Source organism: Micromys minutus, assembly GCF_963924665.1.
Source record: "Micromys minutus genome assembly, chromosome: X".
Lineage (NCBI taxonomy): Eukaryota > Metazoa > Chordata > Mammalia > Rodentia > Muridae > Micromys > Micromys minutus.
In genome coordinates this window covers 659644-681639 of record NC_137970.1, presented here as the reverse complement: position 1 = coordinate 681639, position 21996 = coordinate 659644, and the positions used below count along the sequence as shown (strand labels likewise).

General features: G+C 34.3%; 1 protein-coding gene across 5 annotated transcripts in view; it reads right to left on the bottom strand.

Annotated features, from left to right (window-relative positions):
* The window catches only part of DMD (dystrophin), a 1259848-nt gene that overhangs the window by 612252 nt on the left and 625600 nt on the right, over nucleotides 1-21996 (bottom strand). For 4 of the 5 annotated variants that reach the window (XM_080910294.1, XM_080910293.1, XM_080910295.1 and 1 more), the window contains one exon: nucleotides 6609-6763. In XM_080910294.1, the coding sequence (XP_080766420.1) occupies nucleotides 6609-6763 (155 nt within the window). The remainder of the gene's footprint in view (nucleotides 1-6608; nucleotides 6764-21996) is intronic. The other variant, XM_080910296.1, reaches the window with a different exon arrangement.

Sequence of the window (21996 nt, the reverse complement as noted above, 5' to 3'; positions counted from 1 at the left end):
ACTTTAAGGATGAGGTGGAAATAAGGACAAAGAAAGGAATTAAATTCCAAAGGAATCTACAGTGAAATGTACAGGAGTCACAGCCAATTTTATACATAATTTACTAAATTACTAAAGTGTAAAAAAAAATAAAACACAATTCTTACATTTCTAGCTTCAGAGGCAAATGAACACAAGGAAAACACAGGGAAAATGTGTTTTATGGGTAAAAAAAACACATTTTCTATTAGATATTCAGAAGCCTATATGTTATAAGGGTGAAAATGATGGTAGGAGACAAAAAATATTGTTCTGGATGTAAGAAGAAATATAGGATGAAGATAAAGACTGAAGTGTCTTGATGACGGTTGAATCCAATAAAAATGATATTAAAACTATGTAGGTAAGAAAGAGATAGAAATAAGAAGAGAGGGCTGGACTATACCTCATTTTTGTAGTACTTGCATAAAATGTGCACGTTCTTGAATTTAATGGGCAGAATAGCAGCATTTAAGACAGTACACCGTAAAAGGAGGAGGAGGAGGAGGAGGAGGAGGAGGAGGAGGAGGAGGAGGAGGAGGAGGAGGAGGAGGAGGAGGAGGAGGAGGAGGAGGAGGAGGCAGTTGTACTGTTACAAGTTTCAACTTTACATCCTAAGCAGCTATTATGAGCCATTCCTCAGACTCTTCTAAAGGGAAGATTTTGTATATCCTATTCAGTGAACAGTTCTGAGTGGACACATCATAGATGTTTTAAAAAGAAATGAAACTTTTCATAAGTCATGTTGCTTATGGGTACCTCCTTCCTAGCACAGTAAGGAGTCACTTCATCTTCTATTTGGAGATGCTAAGATGTACGGAATGCTTATTGACTATATCTCATTCCACAGAATACTCCACTATTAACATTGACATCTCTATACTCAGCTATAAGGAAATTTATGTGTTCTTCCCACATTAATGTTTTTTACTCTCACTTCAACCACATTTGTTCCCTAAATGGTTTCAATATTCATTTTTACTCTATTATGGCATGCATGGATGTACTTATCATAAAGAAGGAATAAAAGTTTAAATGTTAAAGATACAAAAATTAACTTAATTTGATCATTACACAATGTAAATATAAATCTACAGTTTCATAAATGCATAAAATTATAATATGATTAAAATAAAGGTAAACTTGAATAAAACTAATTGTGGCTGTCCAAAACAGTCCTGCCAAAAGAATGATATGATAGGAAAATATTAAGACCCTGAGAATGTAATACACACATAAAATTGCAAGAAAATAAGTCTAGAAAGCTCATATTGGAAGGAGATCCTATGGGGGTTGAAACATTCTTAGCATTTGGCACCTAAAAGGGATCAGTGGGTTGGGAAAAGAACAAGAGAACAGGTGTGTAGTATATAATCAATTTAGGTATGTAATATCAATTTAATCCATTCTTGGGCTTTTTAGGCTAAAGATTTCAAATTTAATTTTGATTGGAAATTAAACATTGAAATGTTTGAGCACATTAGTGGTATGCTTTATAAATCTGCCTTTCTGTTGTATTTTTATGTTGTCTTACTATTTTTAGATATGTAATAATTATTATCACGCTGGTATTAACCACAGCATATCAATGGTAATAATTGTTTTCTGACATAGACTCATAATTTCATCTTCTTTTCCTGTTTATTGTTTCACATCACACACAAAACTATCCCCAGACAAAATAAAACAGAACAGAACAGAACAAAACAAAAACTAACTTGATAATGTCTATCTTCTATCATCTGCTTTCCCAAAAATAAGCTCCACATGGGTAAGAATTTTCACAGATGTTACCTAGAACCAAGTACTGAGCCTACATAAAACATACTTAGTGCAAAATACTTATCAATAAATTAATTCTTATGATGCTGATAACATATATAATTAATCCATTCAGGTTTAGTGCTCATTTAGAGTTAATAATAGATCCTGGAATAGAAATAAGGAAATTAAGGAAATGAAATTTCATAACAGTGTCATCATAAAGTCACCAGCCAGATGGCAGTCCGTGATTCTAATCCTTAAAGGCTTCTCCCAGCAATTTGTAAATATCACATCTAATATTATCTTATTCACAATCTCATATCTATTCCTAGGAGTTAGAAATAAATGAAACTAGAGGGGCTCACATCTCTGGCTTTAAATGCTACCATGGACTCTACATGGGATAGGTTCAGGAAAATAAAATATCTCCCTGCATAGGAAATCTATGGTCTAACTTGAGGCTCTGGAATAAACACTAGTTTAGTCTTGTGTTGTTTACTTCTTGAGAATAAAATATTGGTGTGCTATTAAAATAAAGTTCTTCTAAGTAACATATACTTTACTTAACATTGAACCATTTCAAACTGAATTGAAGATTTTATTGCTTTAAATCTGCTTCCAAATACATAAAGATTTCACATACATTTATCAGTGTGATTGACAGTTTCAATGAAGGCAATATATTAGCATTCAGTAGTAAAGTGGTTTGTACTCTGAATTGTGAGAAATGATGCAATCAGCATGCTTTCCATAGCAAGTTTTCCAAAGATGTGACATATTTTTCTTCACAGCTCAAGTATCTATATTATCAATCTTGCCTGTTTAACGTGACGGTCCATGATAAACAAAAGTGGAAATACCATCTTGTAAAAGTCACAGCTTTTAGAATTTAAAATGAATACTAGAAAATGGAAAAATACATGAAATAAATAGAAACAAAGAAATGCAGTTGTTAAAAAACACATTGTGGGAAAAAGCATTTATTGATAAAATGTGGCAGTTGCTCTTTTGTAAGAAATAGAGTGCGTTATTATTAGGAATGTACCTGAAACTGCGTAGGTAAATATAAGCAAAGCTGTATTACAGTCACATTGTAAATAGGGCTTTCTATGGTAATAGTAGTATTGTATCTTGTACTGCCTAGTGGGGGAATCATTACATAGAGGGGTCTTAAGCACTTAGGAGATGGACTGGTAAAAAGTGAATCACTTGTTATATTTAATAATAATTAAATGTGAATAGACACCTATGACTGATAGCTATTCCATTGGACAATTGATGATAATTTTACCTTATTTCTCTGTTCATCTGTCTACTTTTGATCACATCATTCTATGAAACCAATAGACTTCTGTTCAACATACTTCTGATAAATTTACTGTGACTTGAAATAGAAAAACAAGTTCAATAGACATGATTCACTTCATTGGTGAGTGTCCTAGGGGAAAATTTGAAATTTGTTCTGTAATTTGTTTACGTTTTTCATACATGTATACAATGTGTTCTGATTACTATTGCAGCCCTACATCACCTATCTACTTTCTGCCTCTGGCACCCATCACTCCTTCCAATGAGTCGCTTCTCCACCTTCATGTGGTTTCTGTTTTGTCTTGTTTTAAAATCCAATCAGTTTAATGAGGGCCATCTGTTTAACCATGTTTTTGGCATTCTCATTTTGAGCTTGGGATCACCAGTGTTTTTCCATTTACCTATCATTTTAGAGAAGGTTTTAGGACAAGTACTGAACTAGGAGTGTGGTCATTTGATGGTAGACAGCAGCTAACGTACATTCAATGAAGAATCCACCTTCTCATAGAAAGCAAAAACCTGAAAAATAACCTAAACAGTGTGGTGAAATAAACACTAAGATAACATGCAGTTTTATAGTTGACAGAGAAGCTCCCTGAAGCAATCAGAACTTAAGGTAAGACCTGAATCATGAGCAGAATATAAGCACACAGAGAAGAGAATAGGCAACATGGCAGCATGGAAAACGGAACCTAGCTAAAATGAAGCAAAAAGAGGTCACTGTCCATTGTGTGATGACTTGGAGAAAAGGAGTCAAGTAAAGCAATCAATTAGACTAACATTGCAAGTAAGGGAAGACCAAGCCATACACCTGGGAATGGATAGAATTTGAAAATCAACAGATATGGGCTGGGTATCCAGCTTAAGGGAAGAGCATATGCCTAGCATGCACAAGAATTTAAATTCTATTCTCAATACTGAGAAAAACCTGAGTAAATTAGTAATGTCTTTAAAATAGGGAGGCAGGAGAGGTACATGAATTCTATGACTGTGCAAAGAAATCACCCCAGAGTTTATGTGGCGAACGGGTTAGAAAGTAGTAGTGCTAGAAGTGAATTAATTTATGTAAAAGATATGTTCATTTTAATAATTTAAGTAAGACATAATAGTAGAAGACGAGAGATGAAGAAAAGTGACTGAGGTTGAAGGCTATTTAGATCACAAATAACTTTCCCAAAGCTTACAGAGGGTAGAATCAAACATGACTCTTAGATTCCCAAAATTACAGGAAAAGAAATTGATGTCATCTGGAGAAAAATCTTGACCAAGGGCAAAGATGAGCTTGGTTTGGGCTCTATTCAATGTCAGGTTCCTGTGGGAAACTAGAGTGGAAAGAAAGGCAGGATATAGAAGCGTAAAGCTCAAAGGACCTTCTTCAGCTGAAAATGTTGACAGGTGGTCATCACACTGAAAATGCAAACATACACTTCCCAAAGGGTATAAGCAGGGACGATAAAGTAGCCCGATGCTTTTGTATACAGTGCATGGGCTGAGAGCATAAGCTGAGATTTAAAAAATTGAGTTTGTTTTACTCATTCAGGAAGTAATTTATTCCTTCCTAAGTTGATAGTTTTAAAGGAATGAAGCCAACAAACATGAAGCAAAAGCCATTTCCCTGAAGAATTGAAGCTCTAATAACATGAGGAAAGAAATGAGACAGCTAGCACATTGTGGACCATGAGATTATAGAAATAAGGGTCCGTGAAAAGAAAAATCGAAGAGTAAATGGCATGGACCAGCCCCTAAAGCTCTAATTTTGTACCGTGAACAAGCTTTTCTCTCAGCTCATTCCTCGTTTATGTTCCTTAAAGTCATTACATTAACACTTGATCTAAATGCCCTTTCCCAAAGTAACATCTGTTTGAGAATCTTCTCAATGCTTTCTGCTGACATCTAATGGTTGACTTTGGTTTCCCCCATTAATTAATCTGTTAATTCACTTTACAACCCGATCGCAGTCCCTACTCTCCTCTGAGTGCCCCCTTTCAGATCGCTTCTCCCTCTCTTCTCTCCCCTTCTCCTTCGAGAGGGAGAGACCACCCCCTCCCAGTAGCAACACATTCTAGTGCCCCAACAACTGGAGTGGGGTCTGTCCCTGATTGTTGCCTGTCTGTAGATTATGTTTCCCTGACTGGGGTGCCTTCTCTGACCTCAGTGGAAAAGGATGTGCCAAGTCATATAACGGTTAACTCTCTAACGCCAATTGTTTTTATGTATACTTGTTTCTAAACCAGCTATGGCAGGGCTTAACAAAAACAGTCAACACATCTGTACTTGCAGAAGATTGACTCTAAGTCTTAGCCTGAGAGGAAACAGAAACCAGACCATTATTTTTCCCAAATATCAGCCTCATATTAAAACCTGCTCTTTCTTCACTAGGGCCTTATGAAAGGGTTCCAGTGTGAGTTCTCAACCTTAGTTTGAATCTTTGTTCTGGAATGCAGTGCTCCATTTCTATGTTCACCAGCTTAATTCAAGCTCCCCAGGAATTTCTACTTTCCAACCATAGTACAGGTTTGCATATAAATAGCTCATTACTCCTAAGACTTTTTGCCTCTTAGTTTAAAATCATTTTTATTTTCTCCTCCATGCTAACATTTTTCTCCAAATTAAAATTGCCTAACTGACTTTTCCTGTAATTCATGTCATCTTCTGGGATTGAGTTTTCTCTGTCGTCTTCATCATATGGGCACTATTTTTTCTTTGCCTTTGTTTTCTCAAACAATTAAAAGAGCTCAGCAATAATTAACAAATTACAGCACACTCAAGGTAAATCTCCATGCAGAAAGAATCCTGATTCTTTCAATATTACCAACTCCTGATTATATAATCTGCTTAAAGATGAGGGGTTGTGTCAAAAAAAGAAGACAATCTCAGCCCTTATGGACTTTAGAGTAATATGTGAGACAAAATAACTAGCTATGTGATTCATGCTTTATTAATATTGAGAATACATATTCATGTAAGAAAAGCACACTGGAGTTCAAAGAATGGATAAGAGGATGGAATCTAGTGTGAAGAGGTGGTGTCTCTCAGAGCTCTAAATTTTTGTTGTGGGTTTGTAGTTCAAGTCTTGGTTGGTATATTCTGAATTTAGCTATTGGGAACTGAGAAGATTACAGAGGCTTGTTATCTTATTGATAGATAAATTACTAATTGATTCAAATTTGTTGGCGTTACTGGAAGAATGTGGAAACATTCAAAGTTGGTGCCTAAGTGAAGAAAGTAGCTTAATCTATACATGATCTCAACAAGTATTTTGTTCTTCGTCCTTTTCACTGTTCTTTCTCTGCTTTCTGAGCCACTGGAAGCTGCTTTTAATTGCTTACTTGTATCATTGTATTTGTGAATGGAGGCAAATCATTTCCCTTCCTCAGATTCCAAGTTTCTCTTCATTAAATCTTGGGCAGCTTTTGAGTTGAATTGGCATATGTCATTAATGAGGTGGTGTTATCCATCCAAGTTCACTGACCCTTTATTACAGCTAAAAATATTTGGAGAAATAAAGTAGTTCTTACCTTTTATGAATGTTTCCCCAAGAAGTATTGATAGTCTCTGTTATCATGTGTACTTTTCTGGTATCATCAGCAGAATAGTCCTGAAGAAGTTTCAGTGCCAAGTCATTTGCCACATCTACATTTATCTGCCATTGTCGCAGTTCTTTGGCCAACTGCTATAGGTATATATAGGAAAGAAAATTATGTCACTTTTTATTCAGACATTTCTAAATGGGATATATTTAAATATTTTATAAACAACTACTGATTCCTCAGGCCACAGAATGTTTACACAATTGTTTTTAACCTGTTCTATGAGTCTTTCAACTATATTGATATAAATTAATGTGCTTTCCATGACAAAATTTCAAATGCTGGCTCTTGAGTGTTAACTCCTTCAGTTCAATTTAGCACTGCTAAATTGGGAATAAAATAAGCTTAATTGTATAATAATACAATAATTGCTTAGCATGTGACATATCACAAAATTTAAGCACAAAAACAGGCCCTTCCTCTGTTGTCATTAAGTTTTTGAATTGTTTATGTAATTAGTGCCATCTACTGGCATTTAACAAACACTGCAGACAGAAAATGCTGAACAAAACAGTACTGTTACTCCATGGTTTCTGAAAGATTATAACTTTAAAGGTCTTGTAATTTAGTATTCATATACAAGACAAGATGTGAAACTCTTTCTAAATGAAATAATTCATGTTTTTTCTTTATAATTTGTTTTGGACAATTTAAAATCATCAAGCTATTCATTTCCTCACTGGAAAGAAGCCAATCAAAGTCAGGTACAATGAGAAGGATTAAACCATTGAAATATGAATAATGGAATATGAACAGGCAACTTAACAAAATGACAGGATGAAATCTTTTTATAAAAGAGAAAAGCTTAACTTTCAAGTAATATAAATGTACTAAATCAAGAAGGTACCATTAAAAAAAACAGTAAAATTCTTATATTCTATTTTTGGAAGCACAATATTATGACAATTCGGCAATAGATACCAAGTGACCCTCCCGCCATAATGACACTTCTTATATTTGGAAACAATATTCAAAAAGACAAATTTATTGTAAGATTAAAATTTTTCACCAAAAGAGTATTTTAATATTTACTTAGGGGATTGTGGTGGGATAAATAGGTATGGCTCTCATATACTCAGGTGTTTGAATGCTACTCATTGGAGATATGTCCTTTTGGCAGTAGGCGTGCATTATTTGAGGAAGTGTGCCAATATGGGGGTAGGCTCTGAGGTTTTTTTATATGCTCAGGCTATGCCCAGTGTAGCACACAATTCCCTTCTGCTGCCTGAAAATCAAGATGTAGAACACTTAGCACCTCCAGCACCATTTCTGCTGCGATGCTTCCCACCATGGTTATAATGGATTAGACCTCTGAAATTGTGAGCCAGCCCCAATTAAATATTTTCCTTTTTAAGAGTTGTTGTGGTCATGTCTCTTCACAGCAATGAAAGAAAAAACTAAGAGTGATATTAGAAAATAACCAATAAATGTGCACAATAATAATGGGGGTTGTAACTCAGTAGAAGAGTGCTTAGCCAAGGCCAGATTCAACCCTCACTGTTTAGACAAACAACAAAATACAACCATGGTTTTATTATGGCAAAAGAGAATATGCTTTTTATCTAAAAATTTTAAAAATCAGTATGAACAGATAAAATAGCTATCATAGAAATTTGTGAAAGGGGAAAACATTCTTTTTTTATAGTTTGTGTTTTGTGTTAGTATAATGTTTACATAAACAAAATAGCATCTTGGTAATTTTTGGTATAATTCAATGCATTTGACTACACTTATTCCCACAAAATTAAGCATTTCTATATAACTTAACATTTCTTACTTAATCTGAATATGCTATTAATGAATCAACAAAAATAATATTAATCATTATATAAAGCAAATAGTTTCTATATCTAGCTATTTATATACTCAAGTGCTGTGAAAGTAGTAAAGAGAGAAAAAGGTGTGAGGCAAAGGGGATACAGAGTAAAGCAACAGAGTTTCTTTTGGCCCAGAACATGGTTGTTGGTACCCAAAGCAGATAAAACATATCTTATAAAATAAGTCTTTCTTTAAAACTTTTTATTAAAAATTGATAAATTGATAGTCAAGAAGCTCCTATTTCTACTTTGCAGATTCCATACTAACTAAGTAAAAGCTGTTTGAATGTGAAACAATCACAAGAACGGCTCCCTTTTCTAGAAAATTCCTAGGATACAAAATTATCTTTCCATTTCTTATTATTTAAGCCAAAGTTAAAATGACAAAAGTAATGTATATTAAGATGTGAAATATTTTATTAGTTAGAAGACAGCATTTACATTTATATAGGAAAAAATATAGGAAAGGCATATTACCTATATTTTTAAACTCTATCATTAGTCACAAACTCAGTTACAAAACTCAGATGAAAAGACTTGTTATTATTTCTTATGTTAGTAAAAATAAATACAATCACACTATTAAACACATACTTTTAATGACCTAACATCAGGGCATAAATATGTAGGTTTAGAAACACAGAATATAAATGTTTCAATAAACACGTAATTAAAATTACTCACTTTTTAAAAAGTAAAATACAGAAACTTAAAAGCCGTCTCTTACTTATGGTCTGCTGTTTGAAAAGTACATGGGTATAAAATGCCTTCATTAGAAACTCAAAAAGGTTGAGAAATACTTTAAGGAAAAAACTATTTTGGGATTCCATCTTATACCTGTTAGCTGGGCTAAGATAAGCAACACAAGTAACAACTCATGTTGGTGAGGATAAAGAGCAAGGAGAATTGTTCTTGAAAGTGCAAAGTTGTGCAGTCCCTGTGAAAAAATATGGCAGTACCTCAAGATCCAACTACACCACGCTTTGGCATCTTCCCAAAGGATGCTCCAATCTACCACACAAGAACTTTTGTACACCTATGTTCATTCTTGCTTTCTTCATAATAGCCAGAAATTGAAAACAACCTAGATGTCCCTCAACTGAAAAATGGATAAAGAAAATAAGATACATTTATACAATGGAGTATTATTAAGCTGTTAAAAGATGACATCAAATCAGGATTCACAGCCAGCCCTCAGACTGATGAGCACTCAGAGAAACCTCTGAACCCACTGCTGAGCCTGCCACTCCCACCTCCACTGAATATCCAGGGACAGAACACAGGGAACTCTCCAGACTCAGGGAGGGTGGTGCTATCTGGGAATGGTCCATTTTAGCACAGAGAGAGAAACCTCTCACCAACATCAGGACTCAGGGCCTGCAGACTGCAGAGCACCCAGAAGAGCCTCAGAAGCTCACACACTGCTTGCCAGAGTTGAACAGCCAGGAGCAATCATCCTCCTGAGCCCACAGGCCCTCACACCCACAGGAGAGACAAGCATCAGTCAGAGACAACAAGATCATCTAGATTCACAGATAACAAGATGGTAAGAAGAAAGCACAAGAACCTAATCAATGGAAACCAAGACAACCTGGCAATGTTAGAACCCAGTTTCCCCACCACAGCAAGTAATAGATAAGCCAACACACAAGAAAAACAAGATATGGACTTAAAATCATACTTTATAATTATGATGGAGGACCTCGAGAAGCACATGAATAACTCTCTTAAAGAATTACAGCAGAACCAGAAGAACACACATAAGCAAGTAGACACCTTTAAAGAGGAAAAATAAAAATCACTTAAAAAACTACAAGAAAACACATCAAAACAGGTGAAGGAATAGAAGACAGAAATAAAAACAATAAAGAAATCATTAAGAGAGACAACACTGGAGAAGGAAAAAGATCAGAAGTCGTAGATGCAAGCATCACCAAGAGACTACAAGAAATGGAAGAGAGGATTTCAGGAGCAGAAGATAACATAGAAAACATAGATACAATAGTCAGAGAAAATGCAAAAATCAAAAAGCTCCTAACCCAAAATATCCAGGATATTGAGGACACAATGAGAAGATCAAACCTAAAGATAATACAGGTAGAAGAAACAACTACAACACCCAATAAATATCATAGAAGAAAACTTCCATAACCATAAGAATGAGATGATCATGGACATTCAAGAAGCCTACAAAATGCTAAATAGATTGAACCAGAATAAAAACACCTTCAGACACATAATAGTCAAAATAACAAATGTTCAAAAGAAAGAAATACAGAAAGGAAGGAAGGAAGGAAGGAAGGAAGGAAGGATGAATACTAAAAGCATTAAGACAGAAAGGACAAGTAAAATAAAAAGGCAGAATGATCAGAATTACACTAGAATCTAAACAGAGACTATTAAAGCTAGAAGATTCTGGACAGATGTCATACAGACCCTAATGTCAACCCAGGTTTCTATATCCAGCAAAATTCTCAATTACCATAGATGGAGAAACCAAGATATTCCAGGACAAAACAAAATGTATACAATATCTGTCCACAAATCCAGCCCCATAAAGGATAATAGATGGGAAACTCCAACACAAGGAGGGAAAATACACCTAGGGAAAGCAAGAAAATAAACTTCTTGCAAAAAAAATTAAAAAATAAAAAAGACAAAAAAGAATAAAGGGAATCAAGCATAATTTTACCTAAACAACAAAAAATAATGGGAAACAACAATCATTATTTCTTAATATCTCTTAACATCAATGGACTAAATTCTCCAATAAGGAGACAGACTATCAGACTGGATATGTAAACAGGATTAAGCATTTGCTGCATACAAGAAACTCACCTCAGAAACAAAGACAGACACTACCTCAGAGTAAAAGGCCGAGGAAAACATTCCAAATAAATGGTCACAAGAAACAAGCTGGATTAGCCATTCTAATACCAAATAAATTAGATTTTCATCCAAAAGTTATCAAAAATATAAGGAAAGATACTTCCTACTCATCCCAGGAAAAATCTATCAAAGCAAACTATCAATCCTAAAGATCTATGCTCCAAATACAAGGGCACCCGCATTCATATAAGAAACTTTACTAAGGCTCAAAGCATATATTGCACCACACACAATAATAGTGGGAGACTTCAACATTCCACTCTCATCAACAGACAAATCATGGAAGCAGAAACTAAACAGAGACACATTGAAACTAGCAGAGGTTATGAACCAGTTGGATTTAACAGATATCTACAGAACATTTCATCCTAAAACAAATTAATATACCTTCTCCTCAGTATCTCACATTACCTTTTTCAAAACTGACCATATACTCAGGCATAGTCCTCAGTAGATATAAGAAAAACGAAATAATCCCATGCATCCTATCAGATCACCATGGACTCATGCTGGTCTTCAATAACAACAAAAACAACAAGAAGCCCACATACATATGGAAGGTGAACAATGCTCTACTCAATAATAACATAGTCAAGGGAGATATAGAAAGAAATTAAGGATATTTTAGAATTTAATAAAAATGAAGGCACAACATACCCAAATTGATGAAAGCAATAGTAAGAGGAAAAATCATAAATCTGAGTGCCTCCAAAATAAAGAAACTGGAGAGAGAATATACTAGCAGCTTGATAGCACACCTAGCTCTTGAACAAAAAGAAGCAGATACACCAAAAAGGAGTGGACAGCAGGAAATAATCAAACTTGGAGCTGAAATTAACCAAGTAGAAACAAAAAGAACTATACAAGAATCAACAAAATCAGGGGCTGGTTCTTTGAGAAAATCAACAAGTTCAATAAACCCTTAGATAGACTAACTAAAGGGCAAAGAGAGAGTATCCAAAAATAAATAAAATTAGAAATGAAAGTGGAGACATAATAACAGATACTGAGAAATTCAAGAAATCATCAGATCATACTAAAAAGACTATGATAAAAGAAATAAAAAATCTAGAAGAATTGGACAAGTTTCTAGGAAAATATCAGGTAAAAAGTTAAATCAGGATCAGATAAACTATCTAAAGAGTCCCATAACTCCCCCCAAAATAGAAACAGTCATCAAAAGTCTCCCAACCAAAAAAGCCTATTAGCAGATAGGTTTAGTGCAGAATTCTATCAGACTTTTCATAGAAGAATTAGTACTAATACTCTCCAAACTATTTTGCAAAATAGAAACAAAAGGAACACTACCCAACTCATTCTTCAAAGCCACAATTATGTTCATAGCTAAATGACACAATGACCTTACAAAGAAACAGAACTTCAGATCAAATTCCCTCATGAACACTGATGCAAAAATACTCAATAAAATTCTTGCAAACTGAATCCAAGAGCACATCACAATGATCATCCATTATGATCAAGTAGGCTTCATCCCAGGGATACAGGAATGGTTCAATATACATAAATCCATCAAAGTAACCCACTATATAAACAAACTCATAGAAAAAAAAGACACATGATCATATCATTTGATGCTGAAAAGTATTTGACAAAATTCAACACCCCTTCATGTTAAAGCCTTAGAAAGATCAGGAATTCAAGAAACATACCGAATAGAGTAGAAGCAATATACAAACAAACATTAGCCATCATCAAACTCAATGGTGATAATCTTGAAGTAATCCCACTAAAAGCAAGGAGTAGATGAGGCAGCCCTCTCTCCCCCTACCGTTCAATATAGTACGAGAAGTCTTGTCCAGAGAAATTATACAGCAAAAGAAAGTCAAAGGGACACAAATCAGAAAGTAAAAAGTCAAAGTATCACTAATTTCTGATGATCTGATAGTGTACTTAAGTGACCACAAAAATTCCACCAGCAAACTCCTACAGCTGAAAAATTACTTCAGCAAAGTGGCTGGACATAAAATTAACTCAAAAAAAAAAAAAATCAGTAGCCTTCCTCTACTGAAAGGATAAGCATACTGAGTAAGAAATTATGGAAAAGACACCCTTAAAACTAGTCACAAACAGTTTGAAATACCATGGTGTGACCCTAACTAAGCAGGTGAAATATCTGAATGATAAGAACTTTTAATCTCTGAAGAAGGAAATTGAAGATCTCAGATGGAAAGATCTCCCATGTTCATGGATTAGAAGAATCAACACTGTAAAAATGCCCATCTTGCCAAAAGCAATCTACAGACTGAATGCAATTCCCATCAAACAGTGACTTTTTGAATTCCTTCTCAAAAGGGTGGAACTAGAAACTATCATCCTGAGTGAGGTAACCAAGTCACAAAAGAACACACATGGTATGCAATCAGTGATAAGCAGATACTAACTCACAAAACTCTGAATACCCAAGAAACAATTCACAGACCTTATGAAGCCCAAAATGTAGGAAGGCCAGAATGTGGATATCTCAGTCCTTCTTAGATGGTATAACAAAACACTCATGGGAGGAAATACAAGGTCAAATAAAGGAGCTGTTATTAAAGAAAAGATCATCCAAAGACTTCGCCACCTGGGGATCCTCCCCATATGTAGCCACCAAACCCAAGCACTATTGCTAATGCCAAGAAGTGCTTACTGAAAGGAGCCAGATATAGATGTCTCCTCAGAGGTTCTGCCAGAGTCATACAGGTACAATTGAGGATGCTTGCCGATAACCATCGAACTGAACATGGGGATCCCAGTGACAGAGCAAGAGAAAGGACTGAAGGAGCTTAAAGGGTTTGCAACCTCATGGGAAAAGCAACGTTATGAACCAACCAAACACTTCCATTTTCTAAAACACAAACCATTGAGCACTCATGGAAAGACCCATGGCTCCTGTTGCACGTGTTGCAGAGGAGAAATTTGTCTGGCATCAATTGGACAAGATGCCTTTGTTCCAGTGAAATCACGTTTTTCCAGTGTAGGGGAATGCCAAGGCACTGAGGTGGAGAGGGTGATTGGCATCGGATGCAGCTTCATGGAAACCAGTGGAGCGATGGGGGTGTTGGTACCAGGAGGAGGGAATAACATGTGAAATGTAAATACTGAGAATATCCAATAAAATAACTCTAAAAAACAATGACATCATGGAATTGGCAGGCAAATAGTTGGAATTAGAAAAAAATCATACTGTGTTGTAATAGGGACTCAGAAATATGGTATATATTTGCTTCAAGTGGATATCAGCCATAAAATATTTACTTAATACCTACAAAATAATCCATAGACCCAGAGAGTTAAGGTTTAGGAGGGCCTTCATAGATCTTCCTGGGAGGGAAAGTATAATAGGTTTTACAGGCAGACTGGTGTTGGGGAAAGGGAGTAAGGAGGGAAGTGTAGGGAGAGATGGCTGGAAATGGCAGGAGCAGAGGCATTTTATGGGAAATGTGAAAACAGTGGAGTGCAAACTTCTGGAATATCTGAAGGTGATTTATTTAGGACTCTTAGCAATGGGGGCTACATATTCTTAACTTGCTATCTCTTATTGCCACATGAGGTTTCATGTGGCAGGATTGAGTTACATTCACTTAATTTCTTGGCTATGAGAGTGAATATAACAGGTATAAATAACACTTAAAACTTAGTTTTGCTATAGTCACCGTTGTTCCAGAGTACTGTCAGATTCATTCTAATGAACAGATGGTTGTTACAAAAAAGAAAATACAAGTCTGGGGAAGAAATCTTAAAGAAGAAAAGCATCTCATTGAGGCATTCCTGCCTCATGTGCACTGGGCCATGTTTGTTTTCTTGGTATTCATTGGTACATGTATTTTTTCCCAGATCTCTTTCCCCAAGTTGCTGATATAGAGTACTCTGCTGTGTGCAGATGCATTTATGCACATTAAAGCAGATCTGGAGTCTGGTGTGGTTAAAGCAGCCCCAAAACTGAGGAACAGTCTTAGCTGCAAAAACCATCATAAGTAGAGGACTTTTTGGTTTTTGGTTTTAGAAATTTTAATTACAAATAAAAAAATCCAGTGAATTTTGCAGAAGTACTGGTTTCTACAGCATCCTAAAGAAGTTGAGTGTTTAGGATAGAAAACAAAAGTGGGGATCTTATGTTTTAAAAGGGCCTACAGAGGGAATAGTTCTGAAAGCAGAACTTGTTTGTGCAATGATCATAAGGAAAGACTACTGTATAGCTTTTTAAAAAAAGAAAAGAAATTCTGAAATAACCCAGGCTGTTTCTAAGACAAATGGTTGCTTTCTGCAAACTGATGGTAGCACTTCATTGATAGGGTCAAACCCTAAACAAACCATTGGACACAAAGGAGTCAAGCTGGTGCCTCCATTGAACCTTTACCTGTACATTCTAGTCTCTTTGGTGTAGTACTCTGCAGGATACTGGTAGAGAAACATTGACATCTACAGCCATAACACCTTTGACCTAACATCTTTCCTACCTGCAAATGTCCTAGGGCAATAGTGGCACAGAACTCAATGACTGATTTGACTTGGGGCTCACTCTGCAAGATGGAGTCCATACTACTGTTTTGGTAATTAAAAATGAGAGACTAGAAATCTAGAGTAAAATCAAACACTATTAGGGGTTGGGGGGGAGAAAGAAAGAAAAAAGCAATAAGAAGTCTTTAAATCATTTTGTGATTTTATGCATATATTCATCTTCACTGTATGGCATTTTATTACATATGCAACATTTGAGTATACCCGTTATATCATACTAAAGTTGTTGGACATATAAAATAAAATACATGTCTAAAATCAATTAATGGTTATAAATTATACATGTCACCACAGTAAGAGCCCCTGTTGGATATAAATCAAATTTCTTTCTGTTCTATATAGAGTATATAATTATAATATCTGTGAATGTCCCTCTTTAACATAGAAGATAATAAAGAGTAGATAGTTCCTAAATTAAAATGGCAAGGTTGTTACAATAATTTTCTTATGCCATGGGGTTGGAAGTACTAGTTTACAAGTGAAATGAACACTTATTCCAGATGAACTTTCTTTGGGAAATTATTACTGATTGTCTCAAAGGATCTTATGATAAGCTGTGAGGAGTAAAAAAAATGACACTTTCAAAGGAAGCCTTTATTTCTCAAAAATGGATTGAGCTACTAACTCTGTAATTCTAAGTTAGACATGTAAATGTTGTGCAAAATCAAATTGTTTGGAAAATTAGAAAAAGAGAATTTTAATATAATGTATGGAGTTTATATGTAGATATTCATTGTTAAGTCAATGATAATAAATTTGCAATCCATAGAACCATGTAAGGTAGGTATAGAATAAGGGACTAGAGGGAACAAATAAATCCCTTTAAGAATGGGAAATAGAATATGAATATTGATAAAAATGGGGACAGGAATGAGAGGGTCAATTTGAGAGGGAGAAGAGAAGAGTTTTTTGAAGGGATACATGAAGACAGCAAAAATTAGGGGGTATTTGAACAGTAGTATGGTTATCTAATGCACTAGAAATTTACACACACACACACACACACACACACACACACACACACACACACACATTGTGTGTGAAGGTATTCTAAATGTGATCAAATACAGAGAGAAACAGAGTTTCAACTTGCCATCTTTTATCACCAAATAAAGCTTCCAGTACCAGACCTGGGTTACATCTAACTGAGTGTTTGCTAAAAAGGCTCCATGAGAAGGCCCAAACAATTTAGGCTGTTGCCAAGATTGTAGGTTGCTGTTTATAAGCTAACAGCCAGGCCCCATTACTAAAGATAGTACCTACATAATTCATGAAAAATAAATATACTGAACTGGTGCCTATATAACATGTTTACCAGTATGATCCAGCATCTTTGGTACAAAAAGTTTCTCTGCAAACTATCAAAAGAGAAACATGAGCACCAATCTAGCCACAAAACCTTTATCCAAAATAGTATTCTGTCTCCAAGATATGCTCATAAACCTTGTGGAAGTAACCAACCAATAAATGGTTTGACTTAAAGCCTACTCTACAACATGAAACCCACAGCTAACACTGCTTGATTGACCAAGAATCTGATACTAGACAGTCCAGAGACCTTTGGTAAAACCAAATAATACTGATCTAAAAAAATAGCAAAAAAAGAATAGTGATAAAGTGACTCCTAAGGATATTCTGCTATACTCATAGATGCAGCTATCATCAGAAAAACTTCCTCCTGCACAGATAGGAGAAAATATAGAGTCCCACAGCAAAATACTATGCAGAAAGTAAAATACCCAGCAATACACAATTGTAAAGTAGATGTCTTCATCAAATTCCCCCCTTTTGGGCTCAGAGAACTCTGCAGAAGAAAATGTAAATAGAATGTAAGAGTCAGAGGGGATGAAGGGCACAAAGAAAATAAGGCCCGATAAACAACATGAAGTTTATATGAACTCAGAGAGACTGGGCCAGCGTGCACAGTGCCTGCGCGGGTTGCACCAGGTCCTCAGCATATATACTATGGCTTCTGGTCTAGTGTTTTTATGGGACTCCTGACTGTGTGAATGGGTGATTTTCTGATTTTTGTGCCTGAACTAATTTTTGTAACTGTATGTAATTTGGAAGGCCAGTTGATGTATAGAAGAGTATACCAACTAACAGTTATTACAAAATGTGAGTAACTTTGATGAATAAATCCAAACCCCCTCTGATAAAATCCAAATCTAATCCCCTTCTCTGTTAAGATATATCACAAACTTATGGAACATACCTACATATACACATTTAACATTTGTTAAATTTTCTTTCCTACTGCAGTTTCATGATTGTTTGCTTAACAACACAAAATCCTTACATTTGACATACTTTATCAAGGTGGTAAAGTTTGTGAAAGAAACATCACAAAAGTGCAGGTATCTAGACTCAGGTTTCATCATGCATTTGCAAATAATTTACATAAAATTAAATTTAAGAAAAGTACTTTCATCTGTCGTAATTGAATTTTGAAGGACATTTTTTTCCTCAATAATTACAGCATTATAGAAAAATTATTGTGAGACTCAAAGTAGAATATTCATAGAGAACAGAAAAAGAATATATTTGCTTGGTTCTTAAAATCATTAAACAATTTAGCTATAAATATGAATTAATGTTCTATAAATCTTTATTGGGAAAAGAAAGTTAATTTCTTTCTTTCTTGTGTGAATTAAAATGACCTATAAAATCCTTTATGGAATTATAATAAAAATGTTAAAATATGTGCAAGGAAGCTATTTCAAATGTAAAGCTTCTCACCATTAACTCTAAGACTCATCCATTAAACCTTTTGACATTACCAAACAATTCTGTTTTATAAGGTAACACTTCCTACAGGATACGATTTAAGAAAATGGCCCTCATTTTCCAGCTTACTGGAATAGATTAATCTTTTCAACAGCTTTTGAGGGCTTCATACCAGTGCTGCTACTTTTTTGTCCTTTCAACAATGACTACAAGCTGAGAGCAGGCTAGTAAATGTATTATCGGCCAACCCATTAGAGTTCCATTATTTTCTGTCTTACATGGCTTCATGTAATGAATTTTTATAATTAAACTAATGGCATACAATTTATTTTTCCCCTCTTTACTTTCAGGCCCCATTTCTCTTCCAGCTTCTTTGGAATAAGTTCTATAAAAAAGGATGGGAGGAGAGTCTTCCAAGTACTTCATTACCTTAATTTCATTGTGACATTTGGAAAGCATTCTCTTTATTTGAGCTCTCGTTTTATTTTGCTGACTTTATTAAAAGGTTTATGCATTGTTGTAATTAACAAATCATCCAGATGGCCGAGAATTCTAAGAGAAGTATGGTTAAAAGGGCATAGAAGTGTTCCTGTAGAAACCACCTCCAAAACAATATCAGAAATCACCAGAAAGTAACATTTTCTTCTGTTACCATACCCAGATTTCTAGGTAATATATTTTAATTATTATTCCATGAGCTACTATAGAAAATTTCATTTACAAATATCTCTTGTCATGAGATTATATATTTGCACTTTAAAAATTGGGGGAAAATCCCCCGTACTCTTCATAAACTGTGAATATACATTCAAAAGCAGATTCACCAAATATATATACACTCATTAGAACTGTATACTTTGACTTTTTCATTGAGTCATATATGTGCAACCATTTCTACAGTCCATTTCTGAGACTAGCTTTGCTCTACCTCATATTGATAACAATTTTCACCTGTCCATTCTCTTCATTCCCAGTTAACTTTTGTTTTACCTATAACCATATGACTGGGTTGTATGAATTGGCATTACTTTAAGGTTTGTATACCCGACATCATTAGCATCATAATGAATCCGTCATTTAATAATATTTCATTTTTCATGTAAAGATTCTGCTTATGTATTTATTTGCTGATGGAGATATGGGTTGATTATGTGTCCTGAATATGATAATTAATACCATCATTAATTAATACTTCTGTATAAATGTTTGTGTCAACTTTTATTTCCGTTGGGTGTATATTTAACAGTAGAACAATAGTACTTATTTCTGTAAATTTCTGAATATTTTAACATTGCTTTGACAGTTTGTTTATTTCACTTACATACGTACATATTTACTTCATTTGTTTTCTGGACACTAGGTTTTATTACAAAACTCTGGCTGTCATGGAACATATTATGTAAGCCACACTGGAATTGAACTTGTAGTAATACTCTGCCTTTAGATTATAGGTGTGCTCTACCACATTTGAACATATTTCTCATTTGAAATATTCATCAAATATATAAGTATTCCAATTATTCACTGTCCTCATTTTGCTTCTCATAGTATGAAACCATTATTTTGGCTAATGCATATAAAATACCATTTTATTGTTTTTCATTTATATTTTCTCATTACTAATGATATCTATATTATCATTTGTTTAAGGATGTCTACTTTGGAGAATGTGTCTATTCAGTCTCTGTAATTGGCTAATTTGTATTATTGTTTGAGTTATTAGAGTTTATATATGTTTCTAAATACATTTCTCATTACAGATTCCATCTGAAGTGTTTTCTCCAATTGTCTTTTAACTTATTAGCATTGTTTTAAGTAGAAAAGTTTTACTTCTGATTAAGTATTTCTCTTTTATTATATTCACTTTGGTGTTGCAATTAAGAAAATATTGCCTAAAAATGCTTAAAATCTGTACATTTATCTTTGTTTTTTCAAATAAAGTTGTAAAAAAAAAAAGAAAATATCGCCTAATAACTTTTGTACCTCTATACTTTTTTGAAATATTTTAAAGTTTTATTGTGTGTGTGTGTGTGTGTATGTGTGTGTGTGTTTGTGTGTGTTTGTATGTGCAGACAAGTGGATGAGTGTGTAACTTTGTATATGCATATGTAGGTCGGAAGATGGTGATGGCTGTACTCATTTAGCACTCTGTATTTGTGCATTTGAAACAGGATTCCTCACTGAATTCGGCTTGCTCTTCTCAACTGGGGTGGAATCCAGCAGACTCCAGCAGTCCTGTGTCTGATCTTTTTAAACTAGATAGATAGGCAGTTATTGGATATCCAACTTGTTACATGAATGCTGGGATCCAAACTCTAGTATCCACCATTGCACAATAAGTGATCTTAACTTCTGAGCCATTACTCCACCCTTAAAGTTCTAGGTCTTGTGTTTAGTTTTAAATTCCATCCTGGAATTGGTTATGTTTTGCAAACTATTAAACTTTTTTTATTTTAATTAAAATGTTTACTTTCAATTAACAAATGAAAGTTATACACATTTATAGGACAAAACACGATGTCTAAAGTAATTAGTTTAATCTGTTATCTCATATAATGTTCATTATTTTTGTATTGAAGAATTTGAAATATGGAGTTAAATTGATTCAGACTCATGTCATATTTCATTATTAACTAATAAATTTTGAGTATTTATACATTCTAACTGAAACACCACGATCTCCACCAGAATATCTCAGGACTCTTGTCATCATCATGCTTGTCTCTACTTGTGTATGTTTGGAGTGGTTAGAGTCCATAAAGTTCACATGATGTACTAAGACCTTTGGTTTCTATATCTGACTCTTGTAACTTAGAGTAAGTCCATGCTATTACGAATGATAGAACTTATTTTACTGCATTTTGTACCGCATTATTCTTTTTTTATTTTACTGTGTTTCATTGGGAAGTATTATTACTTCTACTTTAGGAACAGTTTGTTATTTAATAACTTGGTAGAACTCACTTTTGAAGCCCCTTGGACCTGTAGCTTACATTGTAAGGAAGCAGAAAACTATCTTTTCCTCTTCTTATTACAGGTCAACTGTGTTATTTCTTTAGTTTTACATAACATTCTCTAATATTTAATTTTATTTCTATAAAATTAACAATAATATGCTCTCTTTCTATCTACTTTAGTAATTTGAGCATTTTTCTATTTTTTTTTATTTTAGCAAAAAGTGTTCTGTTGCATGTAAGCACGGTTCTAAATCTTTCTATACTGAACTAATTTTCTTTCTCTTGTTATTTCTACTATAACACCTAATATTTATGATATCATTAGATTTTTTTCTGTTTGCAGTTTCCATTGATAGGAAATGTGGCTATTCATTTGAGATTTTTATTATTTTTTTCACAGCATAT